Source organism: Oncorhynchus keta, chromosome 15 (genome assembly GCF_023373465.1).
Source record: "Oncorhynchus keta strain PuntledgeMale-10-30-2019 chromosome 15, Oket_V2, whole genome shotgun sequence".
Taxonomy (NCBI): Eukaryota; Metazoa; Chordata; class Actinopteri; order Salmoniformes; family Salmonidae; genus Oncorhynchus; species Oncorhynchus keta.
Window position 1 is genome coordinate 42,917,334 of NC_068435.1, and position 22,967 is coordinate 42,940,300.

General features: G+C 44.0%; 1 protein-coding gene across 2 annotated transcripts in view; it reads left to right on the forward strand.

The window, feature by feature from the left end:
* The window catches only part of LOC118395008 (protein-glutamine gamma-glutamyltransferase K-like), a 36,288-nt gene extending 14,613 nt beyond the window's left edge, over positions 1-21,675 (forward strand). For both annotated transcript variants that reach the window (XM_052464171.1, XM_052464170.1), the window contains exons 2-14: positions 267-539; positions 828-1,019; positions 3,632-3,883; positions 6,070-6,188; positions 6,885-6,992; positions 7,283-7,460; positions 12,489-12,627; positions 12,893-13,085; positions 13,263-13,416; positions 13,678-13,962; positions 14,248-14,408; positions 15,182-15,318; positions 16,673-21,675. In XM_052464171.1, the coding sequence (XP_052320131.1) occupies positions 281-539; positions 828-1,019; positions 3,632-3,883; positions 6,070-6,188; positions 6,885-6,992; positions 7,283-7,460; positions 12,489-12,627; positions 12,893-13,085; positions 13,263-13,416; positions 13,678-13,962; positions 14,248-14,408; positions 15,182-15,318; positions 16,673-16,817 (2,322 nt within the window). In that variant the 5' untranslated portion in view covers positions 267-280 and the 3' untranslated portion in view covers positions 16,818-21,675. The remainder of the gene's footprint in view (positions 1-266; positions 540-827; positions 1,020-3,631; positions 3,884-6,069; positions 6,189-6,884; positions 6,993-7,282; positions 7,461-12,488; positions 12,628-12,892; positions 13,086-13,262; positions 13,417-13,677; positions 13,963-14,247; positions 14,409-15,181; positions 15,319-16,672) is intronic.
* Positions 21,676-22,967: the final 1,292 nt, after the last annotated feature.

Here is a 22,967-nt window from a genome sequence, read left to right on the forward strand (position 1 = left end):
TTGTGCACTGTGTTGTCCGACTGATATGTGTGCACTTAATCTCTCTCACATTGAATTGTTGACATGCTTTTGCATCTTCATTTGATGTTATTTCATAGATTTATCTCAGTCAATTGCGTTTTTCTCCTATATTTTACTTTTTTTTTTAAACTGGGAACTCCTCATTATGCATCATTATTATTTATCTCTGACTGTCTGCATGACCAATCTTACTGTTTCTTACAATCTCAATCTTACTATCTCATCTCAAACTTTATCTTTCGTAGCTACCCCTTTCAGAATGCCAGGAGAACGATTGATGGCGAGCGGTTCTGATGTGGGCCGTTTCCATGGCAATGCCCTGACCATAGTGGAGGCAAACAACCAGGAGGAGGCGGAGTCTAAGGAGCAAGGGGGCTCTCTCTCGGGTGTTCTGAAGATATGCTGCTGCTGGCCACGCCAGAGCAGCTTGTACGATACAGTTGTCACGGACGAAGTGGTGAAAAAGGCCCCGCTTCCTGAGCCCCCTCAGCCCCACACTGGAGACAATCAGCTGGAAGGTATAGTCTCAGTCGAGTTAATTAGTTCATAATGGTAAGCCCATGTAGATGGGAAAAATCCTGGCCCTACCTATAAGCAATGACCATTGCATTAACTTTTTCAATTTCTCTCTCTCTCTCTCTCTCTCTCTCTCTCTCTCTCTCTCTCTCTCTCTCTCTCTCTCTCTCTCTCTCTCTCTCTCTCTCTCTCTCTCTCTCTCTCTCTCTCTCTCTCTCTCTCTCTCTCTCTCTCTCTCTCTCTCTCTCTCTCTCTCTCTCTCTCTCTCTCTCTCTCTCTCTCTCTGTCAGAGTTGATGTTGTCAGTGCACTCGGTGGATCTACTGAGCTCTAAAACGGGTCAGAACCGCATGGAGCATCACACCGACCGTTACCATGGCAACGCACTCATCATCCGACGTGGCCAGACCTTCCAGATAGAACTGGACCTGTCGCGACCTTTTAACTCCAACACAGACAAACTCCACCTGGACCTCAGGACAGGTAAGTCTGACCTTGATGTCTGTCACAATAAAGGGAACACAGGTTAGTATTCCTTATTTAACCAGGTAGGCTAGTTGAGAACAAGTTCTCATTTACAACTGCGACCTGGCCAAGATAAAGCAAAGCAGTGCGACACAAACAACAACACAGAGTTACACATGGAATAAACAAGCGTACAGTCAATAACACAATAGAAAATAAATACATTTGTCTATATACAGTGTGTGCAAATGGTGTGAAGGTAAGGCAATAAATAGGCCATAGTAGCAAAGTAATTACAATTTAGCCAATAAACACTGGAGTGATAGATGTGCAGATGATGATGTGCAAGTGGAAATACTGGTGTGCAAAAGAGCAGAAAAGTCAATAAAAAAACAATATGAGGATGAGATAGGTAGATCGAAATGGCATATATTATTATATTATTATTATATTATATATTATTATTTATTATTATATATTATTATTATTATTATTATATTATTATATATATTATTATTATATTAGATTGGATGGGCTATTTACAGATGGGCTATGTACAGCTGCAGCGATTGGTTAGCTGCTCAGATAGCTGAGAGAGCTAGTCCACACAATACACACAGACCAAACCCACAAAACGGACCAGCACGACTGTGCCTCAAAACCTAATGTCTACCTGGCCCACCACTCCATACTGGACTTGAACAGCCTTTATGAACAGGTTCGCATCTACAAGGCAGCAATCCCAACTTTTGCCAGGACCCTGAAGGACGTCACCCTCAACCATAGCCCCAGCACCTCACACAGGAACAACAGAGCAACGGACACCCCGCCCAGACCAGCGAGACACCCGAAGAAAGAAGAAAGAAAGAGCCGTTAAATTCTACAACCACCTAAAAGGAAGCAATTCCCAAACCTTCCATAACAAAGCCATCACCTACAAAGAAATAAACCTGGAGAAGAGCCCCATAAGCAAGCTGGTCCTGGGGCTCTGTTCACAAACACAAACAGACCCCACAGAGCCTCAGGACAGCAACACAACTAGACCCAACCAAATCATGAGAAAACAAAAAGATAATTACAACAAAACAGAGCAAACTGGAATTCTATTTGGCCCTAAACAGAGAGTACACAGTGGCAGAATAACTGACCACTGTGACTGACCCATAATTAAGGAAATCTTTGACTTTGTACAGACTCTGCACTTTCTAACCTCCTGCCAAATGTATGACCACATTAGAGACACATATATCCCTGAGATTACACAGACCCACAAAGAATTTGAAAACAAATCACATTTTGATAAACTCTCATATCTATTGGGTGAAATACCACAGTGTCCAATCACAGCAGCAAGATGTGTGACCTTTTGTCACAAGAAAAGAGCAACCAGTGAAGAACAAACACCATTGTAAATAAAACCTATATTTATGTTTATTTGAACTATTTGCACATTATTACAACACTGTATATAGACATAATATGACATTTGAAATGTCTTTATTCTGTTGTAAATATGTTTACTGTTAATTTTTTGAGAGAGAGAGAGAGAGAGAGAGAGAGAGAGAGAGAGAGAGAGAGAGAGAGAGAGAGAGAATCAGTTGTATTAGTATAAAATAATATATTCTCCCATATGCTTTGAGCATACAACATAGCTCAGTATTTCAATGATGTATTTGATACGGTCAATTTTGGCTCACCTTTATCAAGGGTGTCAATTTATCTTCAGACCCGGCTGTATGTGTGAAGACGTTCTGTGTGTTTACCCTCAGTGGAGTTTTCACAGTACTCAGCTCAGTTTACCGAAGCTGAACTGAACTGCATAACAGTGACACACTTGTGGTTCACATTTTGGTTTTGGCACTGTCACCCTCTGGCACAACAGGCTCTGAATTACAGTGCTGTGGATACTGTGGTTTCCTCACTTTCCTGCACAGCAGACGACACGTTACCTTTAAAGGCCGCTCGTTGTCATTCCACTATCTTACCTTTATTTCAACTCGTTTAAGGTCAATTCAAGACAGTGTTTCACTGGTATAGTTTGCAGAGCTTTTTCTTGCTGTTTCTCACATGCAATTACACACACGTTCACTCTGTATAAATAGTAAGCATTGGTATTTGCCACGTGGAGTGTGACGGGATTTGGAATTTCCACCCCTCTGGTTATGTGAAGACTGTGATTCCTGCCTCTGCAATAGAATGTGTGTGCCAGTCAAGTATGGTGTGTTTGACTCAAAGCAGGTTTCAATGATTGCGTGTGTTATTGTGGACCTTTTCTGTGTGAAGGGTGAGAGGGCTTAAGTCCAAGAGAGGTTGCAGTAGGAATTCGATGTGGGCTGGTACGGTTTCACATCAGAGATAAGAGAACAATCCATCTTCACGGCGCTCTTTGGGAGTAACACGATGGTCCTGAACACTGCATAGCTTGTTGAGATGGGGTTTCAGGCACCACTACACTGTTACTACAATGATATTCCACCAATATTACACTGCTTCAATCCCCCTGAAGCTTTACCTGAAAGGGCCCCCCTATTCCCTATAGTGCACTGCACTATATAAGGGTGCCATTTGGCACACGCTTGTGATGACCATAAATGATAACCTGACAAGCCGTTTACTAATGTGTCTGACAGGACCCCTCCCCATGGTGTCAAAGAACACGCACGTCATCATTCAATTGGTGGAAGAGCTGGAGGACGACCGCTGGGAGGCCAAGATAGTGGAGCGGGACGGCAACAGGATCAAGCTGTCCGTCAACTCGCACGCCAAAGCTGTGATTGGCAAGTACAAGGTCACCGTGACGGTGGAGTCTGCAAAGGGCGGGTCTGCAACCACACGCGACCCCAGGAAAGACATCGTCATGCTGTTCAACCCCTGGTGTGAAGGTAAAGACTGTTGGGAAATGTGGGAGGAAGGAATGAGAGAGAAGGGGGAGAAAAATAAATATTGGGAGGCAAGGTCGGCACGTTAAGGACCATACCATTGCCACTGAAGTGCCAACCCCAACCCCCGTGCTCACCTAAAGTTGACACAGTGGGTCAAACAAAGGTATCCCATTGTATCACAGTTCAGCTTCAATGCTGTATATAAGTCTAATGTTTCAATGACGTTATTCCATTGCTATAGGAACAGACCTATGACCCAATCTCAACACCAGGACCAAGAGACAGATCACAGAGTAGACGTAGAGTTCAAAAGAGCTAGGGGTTTATACACTGAGTGTACAAAACATTAGGGACACCTTCCTAAATATGGAGTTGCACCCCCTTTTGCCCGGAGAACAGCCTCAATAAGTCGGGGCATATGGAGTACAATGTGTCGAAAGAGTTCCATCGGATTGCTGGCCCATGTTAACTCTAATGCTTCCCACGGTTATGTCAAGATGGCTGGATGTCCTTTGGGTGGAGGACCATTCTTGTTACTCGCGGGAAACTGTTGAGCGTGAAAAACCCAGATGCGTTGCAGTTCTTGACACAAGCCGGTGCGCCTGGCACCTACTGACATAGGAAAGGCATGTGTTGTCTTGCCCATTCACCCTCTGAATGCCACACACACACTCCATGTCTCAATTGTCTCAAGGCTTAAAAATCCTTCTTTAACCTGTCTCCTCCGCCTTCATCTACACAGATTGAAGTGGATTAAACAGGTGACATCAATAAGGGATCATAGCTTTCACCTGGATTCACCTTCCATGTCATGGAAAGACCAGGTGTTCCTAATGTTTGTACCCTCAGTGTCTAACAGAGGCTGGCTCTAGGACTGTGCTCTATTTAGCCTCTTGGTCTCACAGAGAAGCGCTAATTTGCACATAGGTGGGAAACTCAGTTCACTGCCCAATAATGTGCTGCTATCCATCATAAAGTCACAGCTTGACCCAGTGTGACCCAGAATGTTTGTTTCATTCTCTGGTTGCACGTCAGAATTTGCTTGGGACTCTGGTCTTTGCCAATTGACATGTTGGCCTGCTTGGCCTGTCTTCCCTTATGTTGCTATATTGTCTTTTCAATCAATCCTGTATTTTGAGGCTTCTGGAGTTTAACAAGAGAACTTCTGCGCAATTCCTGTACAAACTGCCTTGCACCGTAGGAGTATATGACAGTAATACAGCTGCTGGCAATCTGAGCGCTCTCTCTCTCTCTCTCTCTATCGCTCTCTCGCTCTCTCCCTCTCTCGCTCTCTCTCTACGTGCTGTAGATGTTTATTAAGTAGTAAAGCCAGCCAAATCTCAGCTGCTAGATCCTGTCAACAGCTCAAATTTATACTGTACCTCCTCCCATAAAACCTCTACACAATCTCTACCCTTCCTCCCTACCTCCTTGAGATTCTACCACTCCCTCTTTATAGCGTCCTCTCCCGCCATTAGTTTGTGTAGCCTTTTTTGTACCTCTTCCTTCCCCTTCCTTCCCACATCCCATCTTGACCACTGCTCCCAAACATATCGTTTAACCTCTCTGCCCCTTCTGCTAGTTCTCACTCCCCCCTAGCTTTTTCCTCTGCCTCCCCTTCTTCTTGTCCCTCCTCCCAATAGCTTTCTCCTGTTTCACAGTGTCTCACACAGATAATCATGTCCATGTGGTCAGTAAAGACAACAAACGGGTGGAAAAGAGAGAACCAGATATTCCCATAGGGTCCTGTGGTGTATTATCCATTTAGGATGATTTCACACAATCCATCCCTTTTCCTCTAAATGAGTAAGGCCCCTCAGTGAGCGCCGGCCACTGTGCTAGCAACATTTAAACCAATTCTGGCCTCTAGTAATAGTAAAACCTCTCCCTGCTTCGTGAAGTCCAGACATTTTGCTAGTAGTGATTAACCCTCTCCTGGCTGCACTCACTCTCCCTGCTTTGTATGGTCCAGATATTCATCAAATAACAGTGAACCCTATCCTTGCCTCTCTCTCCGATTCTCCCCGGTGTTTATCAAAATAGTTATTTGTGGCAGACATGACTGTGTGGTGGACTTCACACCAGATTACATTTCAGAAATGTTAAGAAAAACAGCAATCATGTTTGCCATGGATAACTGAAAAACTGCATACCTAATCTTTGTCCCTGTTCCCACTCCCCCGAAGATGACACCGTGTACATGGATGATGAGGAGGAGAAGAAGGAGTATGTGCTGAATGACACGGGAAGACTCTACTACGGCACAGAGAAACAGATTGGAGATCGCACATGGAACTACGGACAAGTACGAGACGGGGAGGGAATTCAAAATCAAGTGCGGTGGCGATGATGTCTTTCGGCGAATTCCAGTCACATCCTGAAAACCACTGCCGTTGAAGTCATTTATGAACCACAGAACGAACACAAGTCATTTATGAACCACAGAACGAACACAAGTCATTTATGAACCACAGAACGAACACAAGTCATTTATGAACCACAGAACGAACACAAGTCATTTATGAACCACAGAACGAACACAAGTCATTTATGAACCACAGAACGAACACAAGTCATTTATGAACCACAGAACGAACACAAGTCATTTATGAACCACAGAACGAACACAAGTCATTTATGAACCACAGAACGAACACAAGTCATTTATGAACCACAGAACGAACACAAGTCATTTATGAACCACAGAACGAACACAAGTCATTTATGAACCACAGAACGAACACAAGTCATTTATGAACCACAGAACGAACACAAGTCATTTATGAACCACAGAACGAACACAAGTCATTTATGAACCACAGAGCGAACACAAGTCATTTATGAACCACAGAACGAACACAAGTCATTTATGAACCACAGAACGAACACAAGTCATTTATGAACCACAGAACGAACACAAGTCATTTGTTCATTGGTTGACCCCTAATCATGTCTTCCATCTCTCCCTGTCTGTCTGTTTCCCACTCTCTGTGCTGTTCAGTTCCTTGAGGGGATGCTGGAGGCCTGTCTCTATGTGCTGGAGAAGAGTGAGATCCCTCCGCCTGGTAGAGGGGACCCTGTCAACGTGGTCAGAGTCATATCTGCCATGGTGAGTTACCTGTCAACTTATTTGACCTCCAGTAGTGAACATACTTATTTATCATACATACACATACTTTCCCGTTGACTTATTCCTGGCGTACGTTCATTGATCTGAATTATGTTGAGGTATGTTGATGTTCATTTCATGACCATTACTATAACGTTATGGTAATAAAAAGACATTTAAAAGATGTGTTCTCAGTGACCTACCTGGTTAAGTAAAAACAACCACGTGCTGCTATATTTTATCTTATTGAAAACAAAACGGTCTCTCCCATTTTTTTTGTTGCGTTCCAGATCAACTCCCAAGATGACAATGGGGTCCTGGCTGGGAATTGGTCAGGGAACTATGTGGGAGGAGTTTCCCCTACAGCCTGGAATGGCAGTGTGGAGATCCTGAAGAAATACCACAAGGAGGGAGGCCTGCCTGTCAAATACGGACAGTGCTGGGTCTTCTCTGGGGTCACCACCACAGGTGTGTCAAATCAAATCACATTTAATTTCGTCACATGCGCAGACCTTACCGTGAAATGCTTACTGTCAAGCCCTTAAAACCAACAATTCAGTTTTAAGAAAATAAGAAAAAGAATATATAATATTATTATTATAATGTAATAAACTAAAGTTAGAAAAGGTAACACAATAGAATGAGAGTAATGAGGCTATATACAGGGGGCACTGGTACCGAGTAAATGTGTGTTGGTATAGGATAGTCAAGGCAATTAAGGCAAACTTAACATGTAGGTAGGGATAAAGTGAATATGCATAGATAATAAACAGCGAGTAGCAGCAGTGTAAAGAAATGCAAATAGTCTGGGTAGCCATTTTATTAATTGTTCAGCTGTCTTATGGCTTGGGGGGTAGAAGCTTTTAAGGAGCCTTTAGGACCTAGACTTGGCGCTCCTGGGCCGCTTGCCGTGCGGTAGCAGAGAACAGCCTGTAACTTGGGTGGCTGGAGTCTTCCCCAGTGATGTACTGGGCCGTATGCACTACCTTCTGTTGCGCCTTGCAATCGGATGCAGAGCAGTTGCCATACCAGGCAGTGATGCAACCTATCAGGATGCTCTCAATGATGCACCTATATAATTGTTTGAGGATCTGGGGACCCATGCCAAATCTTTTCAGTCTCCTGAGAGGGAATAGGTGTTAACATGCCCTCTTCATGACTATCTTGGTGTATTCGGACCATGATAGGTTGTTGGTGTTGTGGACACCAAGGAACTTGAAGCTCTCGACCCGCTCCACTACAAGCCCCGTCGATGTGAATGGGGGCATTCTCGATCCTACTTTTCCTGTGGGCCACGATCAGCTCCTTTGTCTTGCTCACATTGACGGAGAGGTTATTGTCCTTGCACCACACTGCCAGGTCTCTGACTTCCTCCCTATAGGCTGTCTCATCGATGTCGGTGATCAGGCCTACCACTGTTGTGTCGTCAGCAAACTTAATGATGGTGTTGGAGTCGCACTTGGCCATGCAGTCTTGGGTGAACAGGGAGTACGGGAGAGGACTAAGCATGCACCCCTGAAGGACCCCCGTGTTGCGGATCAGCGTGGCAGATGTGTTGTTGTCTACCTTTACCACCTGGGGACGGCCCGTCAGGAAGTACAGGATCCAGTTGCAGATGTGTTTAGTCCCAGGGTCCTTAGCTTAGTGATGAGCTTTGTGGCACTATGGTGTTGAACACTAAGCTGTAGTCAATAAACAGCATTCTCACATAGTGTGTTCCTTTTGTCCAGATGGGAAAGGGCAGTGTGGAGTGCAATTGAGATTGCGTCATCTGGGGATCTGTTGGGGCGTTATGCAAATTGGAGTGAGTCTAGGGTTTCCGGGATGATGGTGTTGATGGGAACCATGACCAGCCTTTCAAAGCACTTGCTACAGACGGGAGTTCTACGGGGAGGTAGTCATTTAGGTCGGGTTATCTTGGCGTTCTTGGGCACAGGGACTATGGTGGTCTGCTTGAAACATGTAGGTATTACAGACTTTGTCAGGGAGAGGTTGAAAATGTCAGTGAAGACACTCTCCAGTTGGTCCGCACATGCTCTGAGTATACATCCCGGCAACCTGTCTGGTCCCTACGGAGAGTATGATCACACAGTCGTCCAGAACAGGTGGTGCTCTCATGCATGCTCCAGTGTTGCTTGCCTCGAAACGAGCATAAAAGGTATTTAGGTAATCTGGTAGGCTTGCATCACTGGGCACCTTGCGGCTGGGTTTTGTAATCTGTTATAGTTTGTAAGCTTTGCCACACCCGACGAGTGTCAGAGCTGGTCTATTCAATATTTGTCCTGTACTGATGCTTTGCCTGTTTGATGGTTCGTCTGAGGAAATATCAGGATTTCTTATAAGTGTCTGGATTAATCCAGCAGCTCTAGCCTTTAGCTCATTGCGGATGTTGCCTGTAATCCATGGCTTCTGGTTTGGATATGTACGTATGTTCAATGTGTGAACAACGTCATCGATGCACTTATTAATGAAGCCGGTGACTGATGTGGTATACTCCTCAATGCCATCGGATGAATCCCGGAACATATTCCAGTCTGTGATAGCAAAACAGTCCTGTAGCTTAGCATCTGCGTCATCTGACCACTTCTGTATTTTTTAAATTTTTTTTTACCTTTATTTAACTCGGCAAGTCAGTTAAGAACAAATTCTTATTTTCAATGACGGCCTAGGAACAGTGGGTGAACTGCCTGTTCAGGGGCAGAACGACAGATTTGTACCTTGTCAGCTCGGGGGTTTGAACTTTCAACCTTCCGGTTACTAGTCCAACGCTCTAACGACTAGGCTACCCTGAGCGAGTCACTGGTACTTCCTCCTTTAGTTTTTGCTTGCGAGCAGGAATCAGGAGGCTCTAATTATGGTCAGATTTGCCAAATGGAGGGTGAGGGAGAGCTTTGCACACGTCTCTTTGTGTGGAGTAAAGGTGGTCTAGAGTTATTTTCCTCTGGTTGCACATGTGACATTCTGGTAGAAATGAGGTAGACACAGTAACAATATCATTATCCATCACATCCTGTTATGTGTCTAGTCTGTCATGCTAATTCGTTCTAATGACTTTCTCTCTGTAACAGAACACCATTCAATTCATACTGAGTGCAGGCCAGGGTGGCCATCACTCGGTAGCTGACCCCAGAGCAGCACATAGCAGTGCCTCTGACAGGGTCCCACAACAGATATCTACCCAAAATACCCCAAAATCATTCCTTTCATTCCTAACACTTTTGTCATAGACACACAGGCACATTTGTTGCTGACTCTCTGGCAGTGGTGGAAAAAGTACCAAATTGTCATACTTGAGTAAAAGTAAAGATACCGTATTAATAGAATATGACTCAAGTAAAAGTGAAAGTCACCCAGTAAAATAATACTTAGTATTTGGTTTTAAATATACTTAAGTATCAAATGTAAATGTAATTGCTAAAATTGTATTAAGTATCAAAAGTAAAAGTATAAATATTTTCAAATGATTTATGTTAAGCAAACCAGACAGCCCAGGGGCACGCTCCGACACTCAGAGATATTTACAAATGAAGCATTTGTGTTTAGTATGTTCTCTTAATAAGTGCAGGAATTTGATCATTTTCCTGTCCTGCTAAGCATTCAAAATGCAACGAATAAGTGTGGGTGTCAGGGAAAATGTGTAGAGTAAAAAATACAGTATTTTCTTTAGGAATGTAGTGAAATAAAATTAAAAGTTGACAAAAAAAGTTAAGTAGTACTTTAAAGTATTTTACTTAACCCTTGTGTTGTCTTAAGGGAAAAACATGTTTAACAGTAGAAAAACCCCCCTAAATTATGTTTTTTCAACAACATTAGAAAAAGTGAAACATCGCCTTTGTTCATATTTCCATGAAAGCTGTACACCACCAGGGTACAAAGATTGTCTTAGGGTCATTTTTGACCCGGCAGTTATAAAATCATTTACACAACACAAAAACCACAGACACACACACACACACACACAATGAGAAATTGAGATTGTGTACTACTGATTGAACTCAGCCAGCAGCTCCTGAAGAAGATCACCACAGTTAGAAAGAACAAGCCTGAGCTCCCCTTGCACTCCTCACAACAAGGGGGAGCGAGGCCTTCTCATCAGTTTGCCTTCCCCCCCACCACCAATCTAGTTTCTTACCTCCCAAAGAGGAACAAGCCTGAGCTCCCCTTGCACTCCTCACAACAAGGGGGAGCGAGGCCTTCTCATCAGTTTGCCTTCCCCCCCACCACCAATCTAGTTTCTTACCTCCCAAAGAGGAACAAGAATGTGGTCCTCCTAAGCACACTGCACAAATCACTGAGATTCACAGTGATCGTGAGGACAGGAAGCCAGCCATCCTGGACAACAACCACAACAAAGGAGGCGTGGACAACCTGGACAAGGTGATTGGAACTTACAGCTGCAGGAAGATGACTGCCCGCTGCCCCCTGGTCATCTTCCATAACATCATCTTGTTCAGGTTGTCCATAACATCATTGATGTGTCCTCATACAATGTCTTCATGATATGGAACAAAATCAACCCTACCTGGATGCCTGGTAAGCGGAACAAGAGGAGTGTGTTCCTGGAGCAGCTGGGAAAGGCACTTATAACCCCACACATTCAAAGAAGGGAGCGCCTCCCCGCACAGCAACTTCTGCAGCACTTGAGAAAGCTGTTCAGGGGGCTGATTCTTGTCCTGATCCACCTGAGGCTGCAGCTGGGGCAGGCAAGAGGAGGAGATGCCAATTCTGCCCCCAAAGAAGGACTGTAAAAACAAATACTATGTCCTACATGTGCTAATTAGAGTATCTTATTTTATTCTTATATATTGTTGTGGTTATACACCTTGTGGGGGGGGGAATAGTTTTAAAAAAATGGGAGAAGACTAGTATTTTGTAGTTGAATTCCTCATTGTACAGTATATAAGAATATATCACTATGTTGCTAAAAAAGTTCAAGACTGTTGATTCCTTCAATAAAATGCATTCAAAACTACTTTCTGCACATTTCTGCAACTTTCTTAGGCTATAAAGTGCTATCTCTTGCTAAAAAAATTGTTTTACACCTATGCAGTACCTTTAACAATAATAATAATAAACCTCTGCTTTAGTAAAGAAAACCATTATGACAGGTGTGTTGTAATAAAAACGAGTGGTGTCCACTGATTAAATGCATTCTTTCTGCATTGTGCAGATGGGAAAACTCCAGATATTCACAAAGTTTGGTGAATGACGGGTTGTTTCTTGATGCAAAATATATCTGGGATTTAAAATTAAATTAAACTGCTTTTATGTTAGGGGTTTAGTGAAGGCGGGTCATTTTTGACCCTTAGGACAAGGGGATTACACAGAATGTTAAGACTACACAAGGCTCTATTTAAGTACTTTACACCCCTGCTCTCTGTGCGATCTCTCCCTTTTGCTTGCTATTCATATCTGTGTCAATTTTGTTCATGCCTTGCCTCATTTGTGCTCCTCGCTCTCCCTCCCCCTCCTTTTCATTTTCTCTCCATCTCTCAGTGCTCAGGTGCTTGGGTATACCGTGCCGTAGTGTAACAAACTTCCAGTCGGCCCACGACACAGACGTCTCACTCACCACAGACATGTATTTTGACGAGAAAATGGAGCCGTTCGACGAACTCAACACCGACTCTGTTTGGTGAGTTATCATCCACTTTAAGTAGGGCCCGGTTTTCCTGGTCACATCAAATGCGTCTAATCTGCCACAAGTTTAAAGTGTGCCACTTTAAATACCCATTGCCTTGCCACACAAATCATACTCTATAAAAAGGCCCAGGAGATTTTCCTGATCATGTGACTGGATCAAGAAAAACACCAGGCTCTAGTTATATAAATAGATGTCTATGGTCAAACTCCTGATCCTAACTACGTATGTAATCTCAACCCCCTCCTCCTCTCTGTAGGAATTTCCATGTATGGAACGACTGTTGGATGGCCAGGCCAGACCTTCCTCCTGGTAACGGCGGCTGGCAGGCATTAGACGCCACCCCGCAGGAGACCAGCCAGGGGACCTTCCGCTGTGGCCCTGCTTCTGTCACCGCCATCCGCACCGGCCAGGTCTACCTCAAATACGACACACCTTTCATCTTTGCTGAGGTGAGCACTATGGGAAGGAGACGGTCGAAGATCTAGGATCAGTTTTTCAGCTTAACCATCCCAAATCTCCAAATAGAATGGGAATGGCAAAACTGACCTTGGATAACTACCTAGGTTTGATCAAAGATTGCACACTTTCCCTACTTCTCCTGTCTGTCTCTGTGTGTGTCTGGTCAGGTGAACAGTGATAAGATCTACTGGCAGAGGAACCTGGATGGTATCTTCACTCAGATCCAATGTGAAAAGAAGGCTGTGGGCCACTGCATCAGCACCAAGGCTGTGGGCTCTGACAAACGCGATGACATCACACACCTGTACAAACACACCGAAGGTACAGTCATGTCATCATACACTGTCAGAGGGTAGCTTGGCAACCATACACACACATAAAAACACTAAGGTTCGGATGGTTACCTGTACAAAGAAAGTAATATCAGAGTTCACATCTGAGGCTCTGAGGAAACATACTATTATACATACTATTAATGTATTAATTGTGCAGACATCGGGGATAAATATTTACACACCAAAGTTTCCAGCAGAATATTCTCTCCTCACCCCCTTCCCACTCTCACCACTCTCCCCCCACCAGGATCAGAGGAGGAACGCATCGCAGTGGAGACAGCCAGTCGTTATGGCACCAAGCCTGACGTGTACTCTACATCCATGGCGGAGGACGTGAACTTGGAGGTGAAGTTGGAGGGAGAGGGGCCTCGTATGGGGGCTGACGCCCAACTGACCATCGTGATGACCAATTTCAGCTCCCAGACCCGCAAGACCACACTACACATCCAGGTGGCAGTCATGTACTACACCGGGGTGCTGAAGGGCACTGTCAAGAAGGACAAGATGCCTGTGGCGCTCAAGCCCAATGAAGGTTAGTAAGTGGCTGGAGGTGGAGGGTGTCCTTAACCCCTGCTACAGGGTCAGATATTTGTCATACTCCTAATGGTTCAGGTTAGGATTTGGGTAGGGTAATCTGATCCAAGATCTGGAGTTAAGGGCAACTTTAATCTCAAGCAAACAGAAGCCAGCAGCTAGCCCCACTGCCACCATTTCAGCTCAGTCACCATAATATGAAAAATGTTCTCCGACGTGTATCCTCCATCCTCTCAAATGGTCCCTGTAGAATGTGCAGTAATCTCTCTCTGTTCCTCCTCAGTGAAGGCCATGCAGTGGGTCCTGCCCTACCATAGCTACCAGGACCAGCTGGTGGACCAGGCTGCTCTAATGCTGACTCTGTCTGGACGGGTCAGCGAGACCCAACAGGTCCTGGCCACTCAGACCAGCTTCAGGCTACGCACACCCGACCTCAGCATTGAGGTAAGACACAAGTTTAGCATGAACACAATCTGTTACTGGGATTCAGGATGTACCTTTTCCATCTTTTGTCAATTCGATGGTCAATAAAAGCCGTTTACAATTGAATTTCAAACAGTGTAGAGACACTTTTTTTTGTAATCAATGGTGTTCTGGTTATGATTCTATCAGAGTCATTTTTCCCCTCTGTCTCTATTAACATATACTGTACAGAAATATAAAACGCAACATGCAACAATTTCAACGATTTTACGGAGTTCAAGTTCATTTAAGAAAATCAGTCAATTGAAATAAATGCATTAGACTGGTCAGGGGCGCTTGGTAAACTGGCCCACCCACTGGGGAGCAAGGACAGCTAATCAGAATGAGAGTTTTTCCCCACAAAGGGTCTTTATTACAGACAGAAATACTCCTCAGTCTCAGACGATCCCGCAGGTGAGGAAGCCGGATGTGGAGGTCCTGGGCTGGCGTGGTTACGCGTGGCCTGCAGTCGAGGCCGGTTGGACGTACTGCCAAACACAACAATTGAGAGAAATACGCTTTTTGTGCATATGGAACATTTCTGGGATCTTTTATTTCAGCTCGTGAAATTATGGGACCAACACTTTCCATGTTGCGTTTATATTTTTGTTCAGTATAGTATCCCAAAACAAATGTAATGCCACAGAAATGAAGTACTGATGTCTTGCCTCAGGACCATGGCACAGACTGCATACAGATGTCGCTGCACAGATAAACAGCAGCGCTGAAAATAGTTATTGTGTTTGTTTCCTCAGGCTGTAGGGGAGGCGGTGGTAGGTAAGAAGATGGCAGCCAAGATCACGTTCACCAACCCTCTGCCACGTACACTGAGGGGCGTGGTGCTCAGGGTGGAGGGACTGGGCCTGCAGGAGGTCAAAGAGGTGGTTGTGGGGTAAGACACTACCCGCCTCTATTAGCTTGCTATTATCCTGCTCTCTCCTCTCTCTTTCAATGTTAACTGTCAATGACAGTAATGACATTCCTTTCGATCTCTCTCCCTCTCCCAGTTACTCTTAGTCAGGGATGGGCAATGGGCGGCACACGAGCCGCATGCACATGCATCAATTTCCCTCCCCCAATTATTAAAAAAAAAAAATTGGGAACTCAACTTACTGTTGAGAGTTAGAATCAATTTTGTAATGTGGTTGTCCATCAGCAGTTTTTTTTGTTATATCAGTCACTGACAGTCACTCAATTAGCTCATGTCAACAATTTATTTATTTCATAATCATAAGTTAGTCTAGCCTGTGTCGTGGAAATGTCAGTACTGAGAGAGACTTGGACAGTTATTCAAGCAATCATCTTTATTTAACATGGATTCATGATCATGAAAAAAACAGATCTTATATAGGCCCTAAAAAATGCTCAATCATTTCTACCCTTCCCATAAGCCACCTTGGTCCATCTCCTGGTTATCTGCACGGGATGTTGTTTTACTTCCAACACGGCATAGTTTCCCAGATGCCAGGAAGATGAGGCAATGAGGCATTGTTCAAAGTCCAGGCTCTCTCTACCTCGGGTCACACACACCACATCTTGTCTATAGAATGCCAGTTTTTAGGTTTTTAATCACCAAGTCATTGTCAGCTCAAACTATCTCTAGCAAAAACCCGTTTGCTTGACCATATGTCCAGACTAACTGCAGGAAGCTAGAGTGGAAACCATCTCTTCAACACAGCATTGGTAGGACAGAAGTACCTTACTGTTTGTTAAAGTAAATAATTGTTAAATATCCAACAAATGAGGTAAATACATATTTTCTGTCACGCCAGCTATCTAAACTTGTAGTAGTCATGGTAACTACAACTGGGGGGCCCCCCCATTGATTTTGTTAGTCACTCTCACACAGATATATTAAAAACTGAAAACGTTTCTCTCTATCCTATGGCAGAATGTGGAGAATTGCAGGAAATGAGCTTTAAAATGGCTAAATCTTCTATCCGCCTCATGGCAAAATGTGTAGAATTGCAACAAACTTCCTTTAGAACTGCAACATTTTCTCTACGCTCCGTGACAATGTGTAGAATTGCAGGAAATGAACTCTAAAAGTTTCTCTCCACTGTCGAGAGGGCGAGACACTAAAATGTTTCACTTAGAGCGCTGACTGCATGTGTGGGTATGGATGTTGTTACCCAGACCCTTGAGCCACTGCGGCCCCTCATGCTGAGTTCAGATGTTTTGTAGGCTCCCCATCAGTTGCTCATCCCTGCTTTAATTGATAACTCTTGTCTCTCTCCTCTCTCAAGTGATGTTGGGAGCCACTCTACGGTGACTCGGACAGAACACTTCATACCCACCCAGGCTGGACACAGGAAGCTGGTAGCAGCCCTGGACTGTAAACAGCTGACACAGGTGCACGGGGTTGTTGACATCGTTGTCCAGGACCAATGAGAGGGAGCCTTCAACTGCTCTTTCCTGTCCACTTATCTGGTGTTTCATTCAAGTCTCCAAAAAGAGAATGGGAAACCTTTTATTCCGTTTTCCCATGATTTGAGTGTAATATTTTTTTTTTTCATGCTGACATGTAACTATGGAAATACCCTGATCGTTGGATGAAGTTGTACACTGAATTGTTTTTACCCGTGTTAATGTTTTTAATACTCACGTCATATTTTTCCAAATCAATCAAGTTTATTTGTCACATGCTTCGTAAACAACAGGTGTAGACTAGCAGTGAAATGCTTTCTGACGGGGCCCTTCCCAACAATGCAGAGAGAGAAGAAGGATCAATAGAAGAAGAAGAATTCGAGGAAATACACAAGGAGTAACGATAACCTGGCTATATACACGGGGTGCCAAGTCAATGTGCTGGGGTAGAAGGTAATTGAGGTAGATACAATAGGTAGGGATAAAGTGACTAGGCAACAGGATAGATAATAAACAGCAGTAGCCTAAGTGATGAATAAAAAAGTTAGTGCAAAAAGGGTCAATGCACATAGTTAAAGAGTTAACCAATAGCTACTCGGACAAACTATTTCGCGGTCTTATGGCTTGGGGGTAGAAGTTGTTCAGAGTCCTGTCCCAGACTTGGTGCATCGGTACCACTTGCCGTGTGGTATCAGAACAAACGTTCTATTATTTGGGAGGCTGGCTGGCCTTTCTCTGACACCGCCTGGTAAGCTCGGCCCCAGTGATGTACTGATCCATACGCATTACCCTCTGTAGGGCCTTGCGGTCAAATTCCAAGCAGTTGCCAAACCAAGTGGTGATGCAGCCAGTCAAGATGCTCTCAATGGCGCAGCTATTTAACTTTTTGAGGATCTGAAGGCCCATGCATAATCTTTTTAGCAATAGAGGGGGAAGAGGCATTGCCGTGCCTTCTTCAGGACTGTGTTGGTGTGTGTGGACCATGATAATGCCTTAGTGATGTGGACACAGATTCTTGAAGCTCTAGGCTCCGTCCACTGCAGCCATGTCGATGTGGATGGGGGGCGTGCTCAGCCCTCCTTTTCCTGTAGTCCGCGATCAGCTTCTTTGTCTTGCTGACATTGACGTCGAGGTTGTTGTCCTGGCACCACACTGCCAGGTCACTGACTTCCATATAGGCTGTCTCATCATGGTCGGTGATCAGGCCAACCGCCGTCGTGTCATCAGCAAACTTAATGATGGTATTGCAGTCATGCACCGCCACGCAGTCATGGGTGAACAGGTACAAGAGGGGACTAAGCACGCACGCGAGGGGCCCGTGTTTGGCTGTCACCGTCTCGGATGTGTTTGCCTATCCTCACCACCTGCGAGCGGCCCATCGGGAAGTCCAAGATCCAGTTGCACAGGGAGGTGTTCAGTCCCAGGGTCCTGAGCTTAGTGACGAGCGTGGAGGGCACAAAGGTATTGAATGCTGAGCTATAGTCAATGAACAACGTGACAACAATAGAAAAAAAAGAAAGTCTATAAGCAGTGTGTGAAAATGGCGTGAGGAGGTAAGGCAATAAATAGGCCATAGTAGCAAAGTAACTACAATTTAGCAGACTAACACTGGAGTGATAGATGAGCAGATGAGGATGTGCAAGTAGTGAATTGGAAAGAAAGGCGATCAAAAGAGGTGTTGTCTTTGGGGATGACCAGTGAGATATACCTGCTGGAGCACGTGCTACGGGTGGGTGTTGTTATCGTGACCAGTGAGCTGAGGTAAGGTGGAGTTTTACCTAGCATAGACTTGACCTGAAGTCAGTGGGTCTGGCGACGAATATGTAGCGAGGGCCAGCCGACTAGAGCATACAGGTCGCAGTGGTGGGTGGTATAAGGGGCTTTGGTAACAAAACGGATGGCACTGTGATAGACTGCATCCAGTTTGCTGAGTAGAGTATTGGAAGCTATTTTGTAGATTACATCGCCGAAGTCGAGGATTGGTAGGACAGTCAGTTTTACTAGGGTAAGTTTGGCGGTGTGAGTGAAGGAGGCTGTTGCGAAATAGAAAGCCGATTCTAGATTTGATTTTGGATTGGAGATGTTTGATATGAGTCTGGAAGGAGAATTTATAGTCTAGCCAGACACCTAGGTATTTGTAGTTGTCCACATATTCTAGGTCAGAACCGTCCAGAGTAGTGATGCTAGTCAGGCGGGCGGGTGCGGGCAGTGAATGGTTGAAATGCATGCATTTGGTTTTATTAGCGTTTAAGAGCAGTTGGAGGCCACGGAAGGAGTGTTGTATGGCATTGAAGCTCGTTTGGAGGTTAGTTAACACAGTGTCCAAAGAAGGTCCAGATGTATACAGAATGGTGTCGTCTGCGTAGAGGTGGATCAAGGAATCACCCGCAGCAAGAGCGACATCGTTGATATATACAGAGAAAAGAGTCGGCCAAAGAATTGAACCCTGTTGCACCCCGATAGAGACTGCCAGAGACTGCGCTCCGATTTGACACACTGAACTCTGTCTGCGAAGTAGTTGGTGAACCAGGCGAGGCAGTCATTTGAGAAACCAAGGCTATTGAGTCTGCCGATAAGAATACGGTGATAGACAGAGTTGAAAGCCTTGGCCAGGTCGATGAAGACAGCTGCACAGTACTGTCTTTTATCGATGGTGGTTATGATATCATTTAGTACCTTGAGCGTGGTTGAGGTGCACCCATGACCAGCTCGGAAACCGGATTGCACAGCGGAGAAGGTACGGTGGGATTCGAAATGGTCAGTGATCTGTTTATTAACTTGGCTTTCAAAGACATTAGAAAGGCAGGGCAGGATGGATATAGGTCTCTAACAGTTTGGGTCTAGAGTGCCAACCCCTTTCACGAGGGGTATGACCGTTGCAGCTTTCCAATCCTTAGGGATCTCGGACCATACGAAAGAGAGGTTGAACAGACTAATAATAGGGGTTGCGGATAATTTTAGAAAGAGAGGGTCCAGATTGTCTAGCCCAGCTGATTTCTACGGGTCCAGGTTTTTCAGCTCTTTCAGAACATCTGCTATCTGGATTTGGGTGAAGGAGAAGCTGGGGAGGCTCTGGCAAGCAGCTGCAGTGGTGCAGAACTGTTGGCTGGGGTTGGGGTAGCCAGGAGGAAAGCATGGCCAGCCGTAGAGAAATGCTTATTGAAATTTTAGATTATCATGGATTTATCGGTGGTGACTGTTTTACCTAGCCTCAGTGCAGTGGGCAGCTGGGAGGAGGTGCTCTTGTTCTCCATGGACTTTACAGTGTCCCAAAACGTTTTGGAGTTAGAGCTACAGGATGCAAATGTATGTTTGAAAAAGCTGGCCTTTGCTTTCCTGACTGACTGCCTGTATTGGTTCCTGACTTCCCTGAACAGTTGCATATCGCGGGGACTATTTGATGTTTTTGTGCTGGTCAAGGGCAGTCAGGTCTGGAGTGAACCAAGGGCTATATCTGTTCTCAGTTATACATTTTTTGAAAGGGGTATTCTTATTTAAGATGGTGAGGAAATTACTTTTAAAGAATGACCAGGCATCCTCGACTGACGGGATGAGGTCAATATCCTTCCAGGATACCTGTGCCAGGTCGATTAGATAGGCCTGCTCGCAGAAGTGTTTTAGGGAGCATTTGACAGTGATGAGTGGTGGTCGTTTTATCGCGGACCCATAGCGGATGCAGGCAATGAGGCAGTGATCGCTGAGATCCTGATTGAAAACAGCAGAGGTATATTTGTAGGGCAAGTTGGTCAGGACAATATCTATGAGGGTGCCCATGTTTACGGATTTAGGGTTGTACCTGGTGGGTTACTTGATCATTTGTGTGAGATTGAGTGCATCTATCTTAGATTGTAGGACTGCTGGGGTGTTAAGCATATCCCAGTTTAGGTCACCTAACAGAACGAACTCTGAAGATAGATGGGTGGCAATCAATTCACATATGGTGTCCAGGGCACAGGTGAGAGCTGAGGGGGGTCTATAACAGGCGGCAACAGTGAGAGACTTATTTCTGGAGAGATTCATTAAAAAATATATATAAACTCAAACTGTTTGGGTATAGACCTGGAAAGTATAACAGAACTTGAGGTGTCCAAGCTTTTCACCAGCGTGCCTTGCTCTGAAATGGATTTTCCATTACTGTTAGGGTCGTCCACACTTATGAAGAAGAAACAGAATTATTGTTAGGGCCTCTGAAATGCTTTATGAAGAATCCTGTGGTATATTTTATTATCTAGATATATATGATCTAATGTTAATAATGTTATCTAATGCACCCATTTTCAGTAGAATGTACTGAACAAACGATGTCAAGTTTCTGTCATCAAATATTTTATTAATACACTGTATAAGCATAAGAGTATCCAATGATGTTATTATTCAAGATGTATGCATTGTGCATTGTTGGATATGCTATGTTATATGAAGGTGAAGCGCTTCAGTTTGATTTTATGATGCTTATGCCTAAAGAAGTCCTTCTCAATGTGTTTGCTTATTTTTATATGAAAGAATTGAAGACATTATTATCTTATTTTGCTAATAGTGTTTCCTTGCCTTAAAGTGCTCTTATGCAATCACTGTTCCAAACAGCAGTCATCTCCTGAGAGTTTACAGTTGTATCCATGGCCCTTGTTGACCCTTGTTGACCTTGCTCTGCTCTCATAGTTTGTGTGTTTGGACTTTAAATACAAGAAAGGAAACATTTTAACGCATTACAATTAGATTGTATTAATTAATCTATATACATGTTTTTTTTTTCAATTGTCAATGTATTTGTTAATCAACTATTTTTCCCTGTTAAATTGCCCGGTGAAAATCTCCCTTTTAAAAGTTCATATTCTGTTTTACTCATAACCAAATAATGTTGCCGACTCAGCCTATACTCGTATTTGTGGTCAAAGCATTTAATTGGAGAGAAAAAAAAACACTTTCAAAACCCCACCTCAAACAAACCGTTTAAAAAAGTATGACTATTTCCTCATGTCATCCTGAGGAGGATGAACTGGCCAATCAGCGGTCTACTCACATAAATATTTTTAATGACCTGTATATGCACTCACACCATTCCAACACAAAAAAAGCTGTTTTTTAACATACCTAATTACTATTTCATGAAAGGAAAACTATTTCACTCTTAATGTAATTATTTACAGGTCATATTTCATAGAAAGGTGGAAACACTGGAAAGTTACTTTGTAGTTAATTAAGTTATTTGCATGATCACTCCCTGTAGGACAAAATGGGGTGAATAGATCAGAAAGATGACATCGTTCAATGTAACAGAGTAGCAAGTACATACCTCTAGTAGCCAAACTTTCCCTCCCTGACTCACTTATTTGAAAATACAGATGTATAATTGTATACACCCTTGGCTTCCTCATCAACCTGTTATTATCTATTCAAATTGTGTAGCTTCAGGCAAAGGTGTGTCTTGCACAATTTAGCCTGAGGAAATGGAAAACCTCATGCATATAATTCAGTGGAGGCTGATGAGGGAAGGACGGCTCCTAATAATGTCTGTAACAGAGCGAATGGAACGGCATCAAAACACATGGAAACCACGTGTTTGATGATGTTGATACCTTTCCACCTATTCCGCTCCAGCCGCTACCACATGTCCGACCTCCCCAGTGAAGGTGCCACCTGTGATATAATTTGATCTCAACAGTACAGTTGGCATGAATGGGATCTGTGTGTCTCCTCCACACGTCCCTTAAAGGTGGAACAAGTGGAAACAAGTGGAAACACCCCAAACATACTGCATAGAACAGGAACTTAAATAGCAATTTGCTCATCTTTTGTGGTCATGTTAAGTATATTGTGTTACTGTTCATTTCAACCAGATCATGTGAGCTGAGTTGAGAGGTTGGAAATCCCGCTCATCGCTCATGGAGCGTGCTTGCGCACCCCTCCCAGCTCCACTAAAAACCGCTCTGCAAACTGCAGCTCTAAATTCGGTCCATTCATTAAAATCACAATTTAACCTCCATCATCCATCATCCATCAACATCCATCAACTTTTGTGACTACCTGGACCTACAGTACCATTTTCTTTTGAAGTATTGAAACCAAACCATATGGATTTGAATTAAAAGTATGTGAATAACCATGAAAAGGTGAGTGTAAGAAGTGCACATCGACTACATGTCATATTAAACAGCATACAAACACACTGAATAG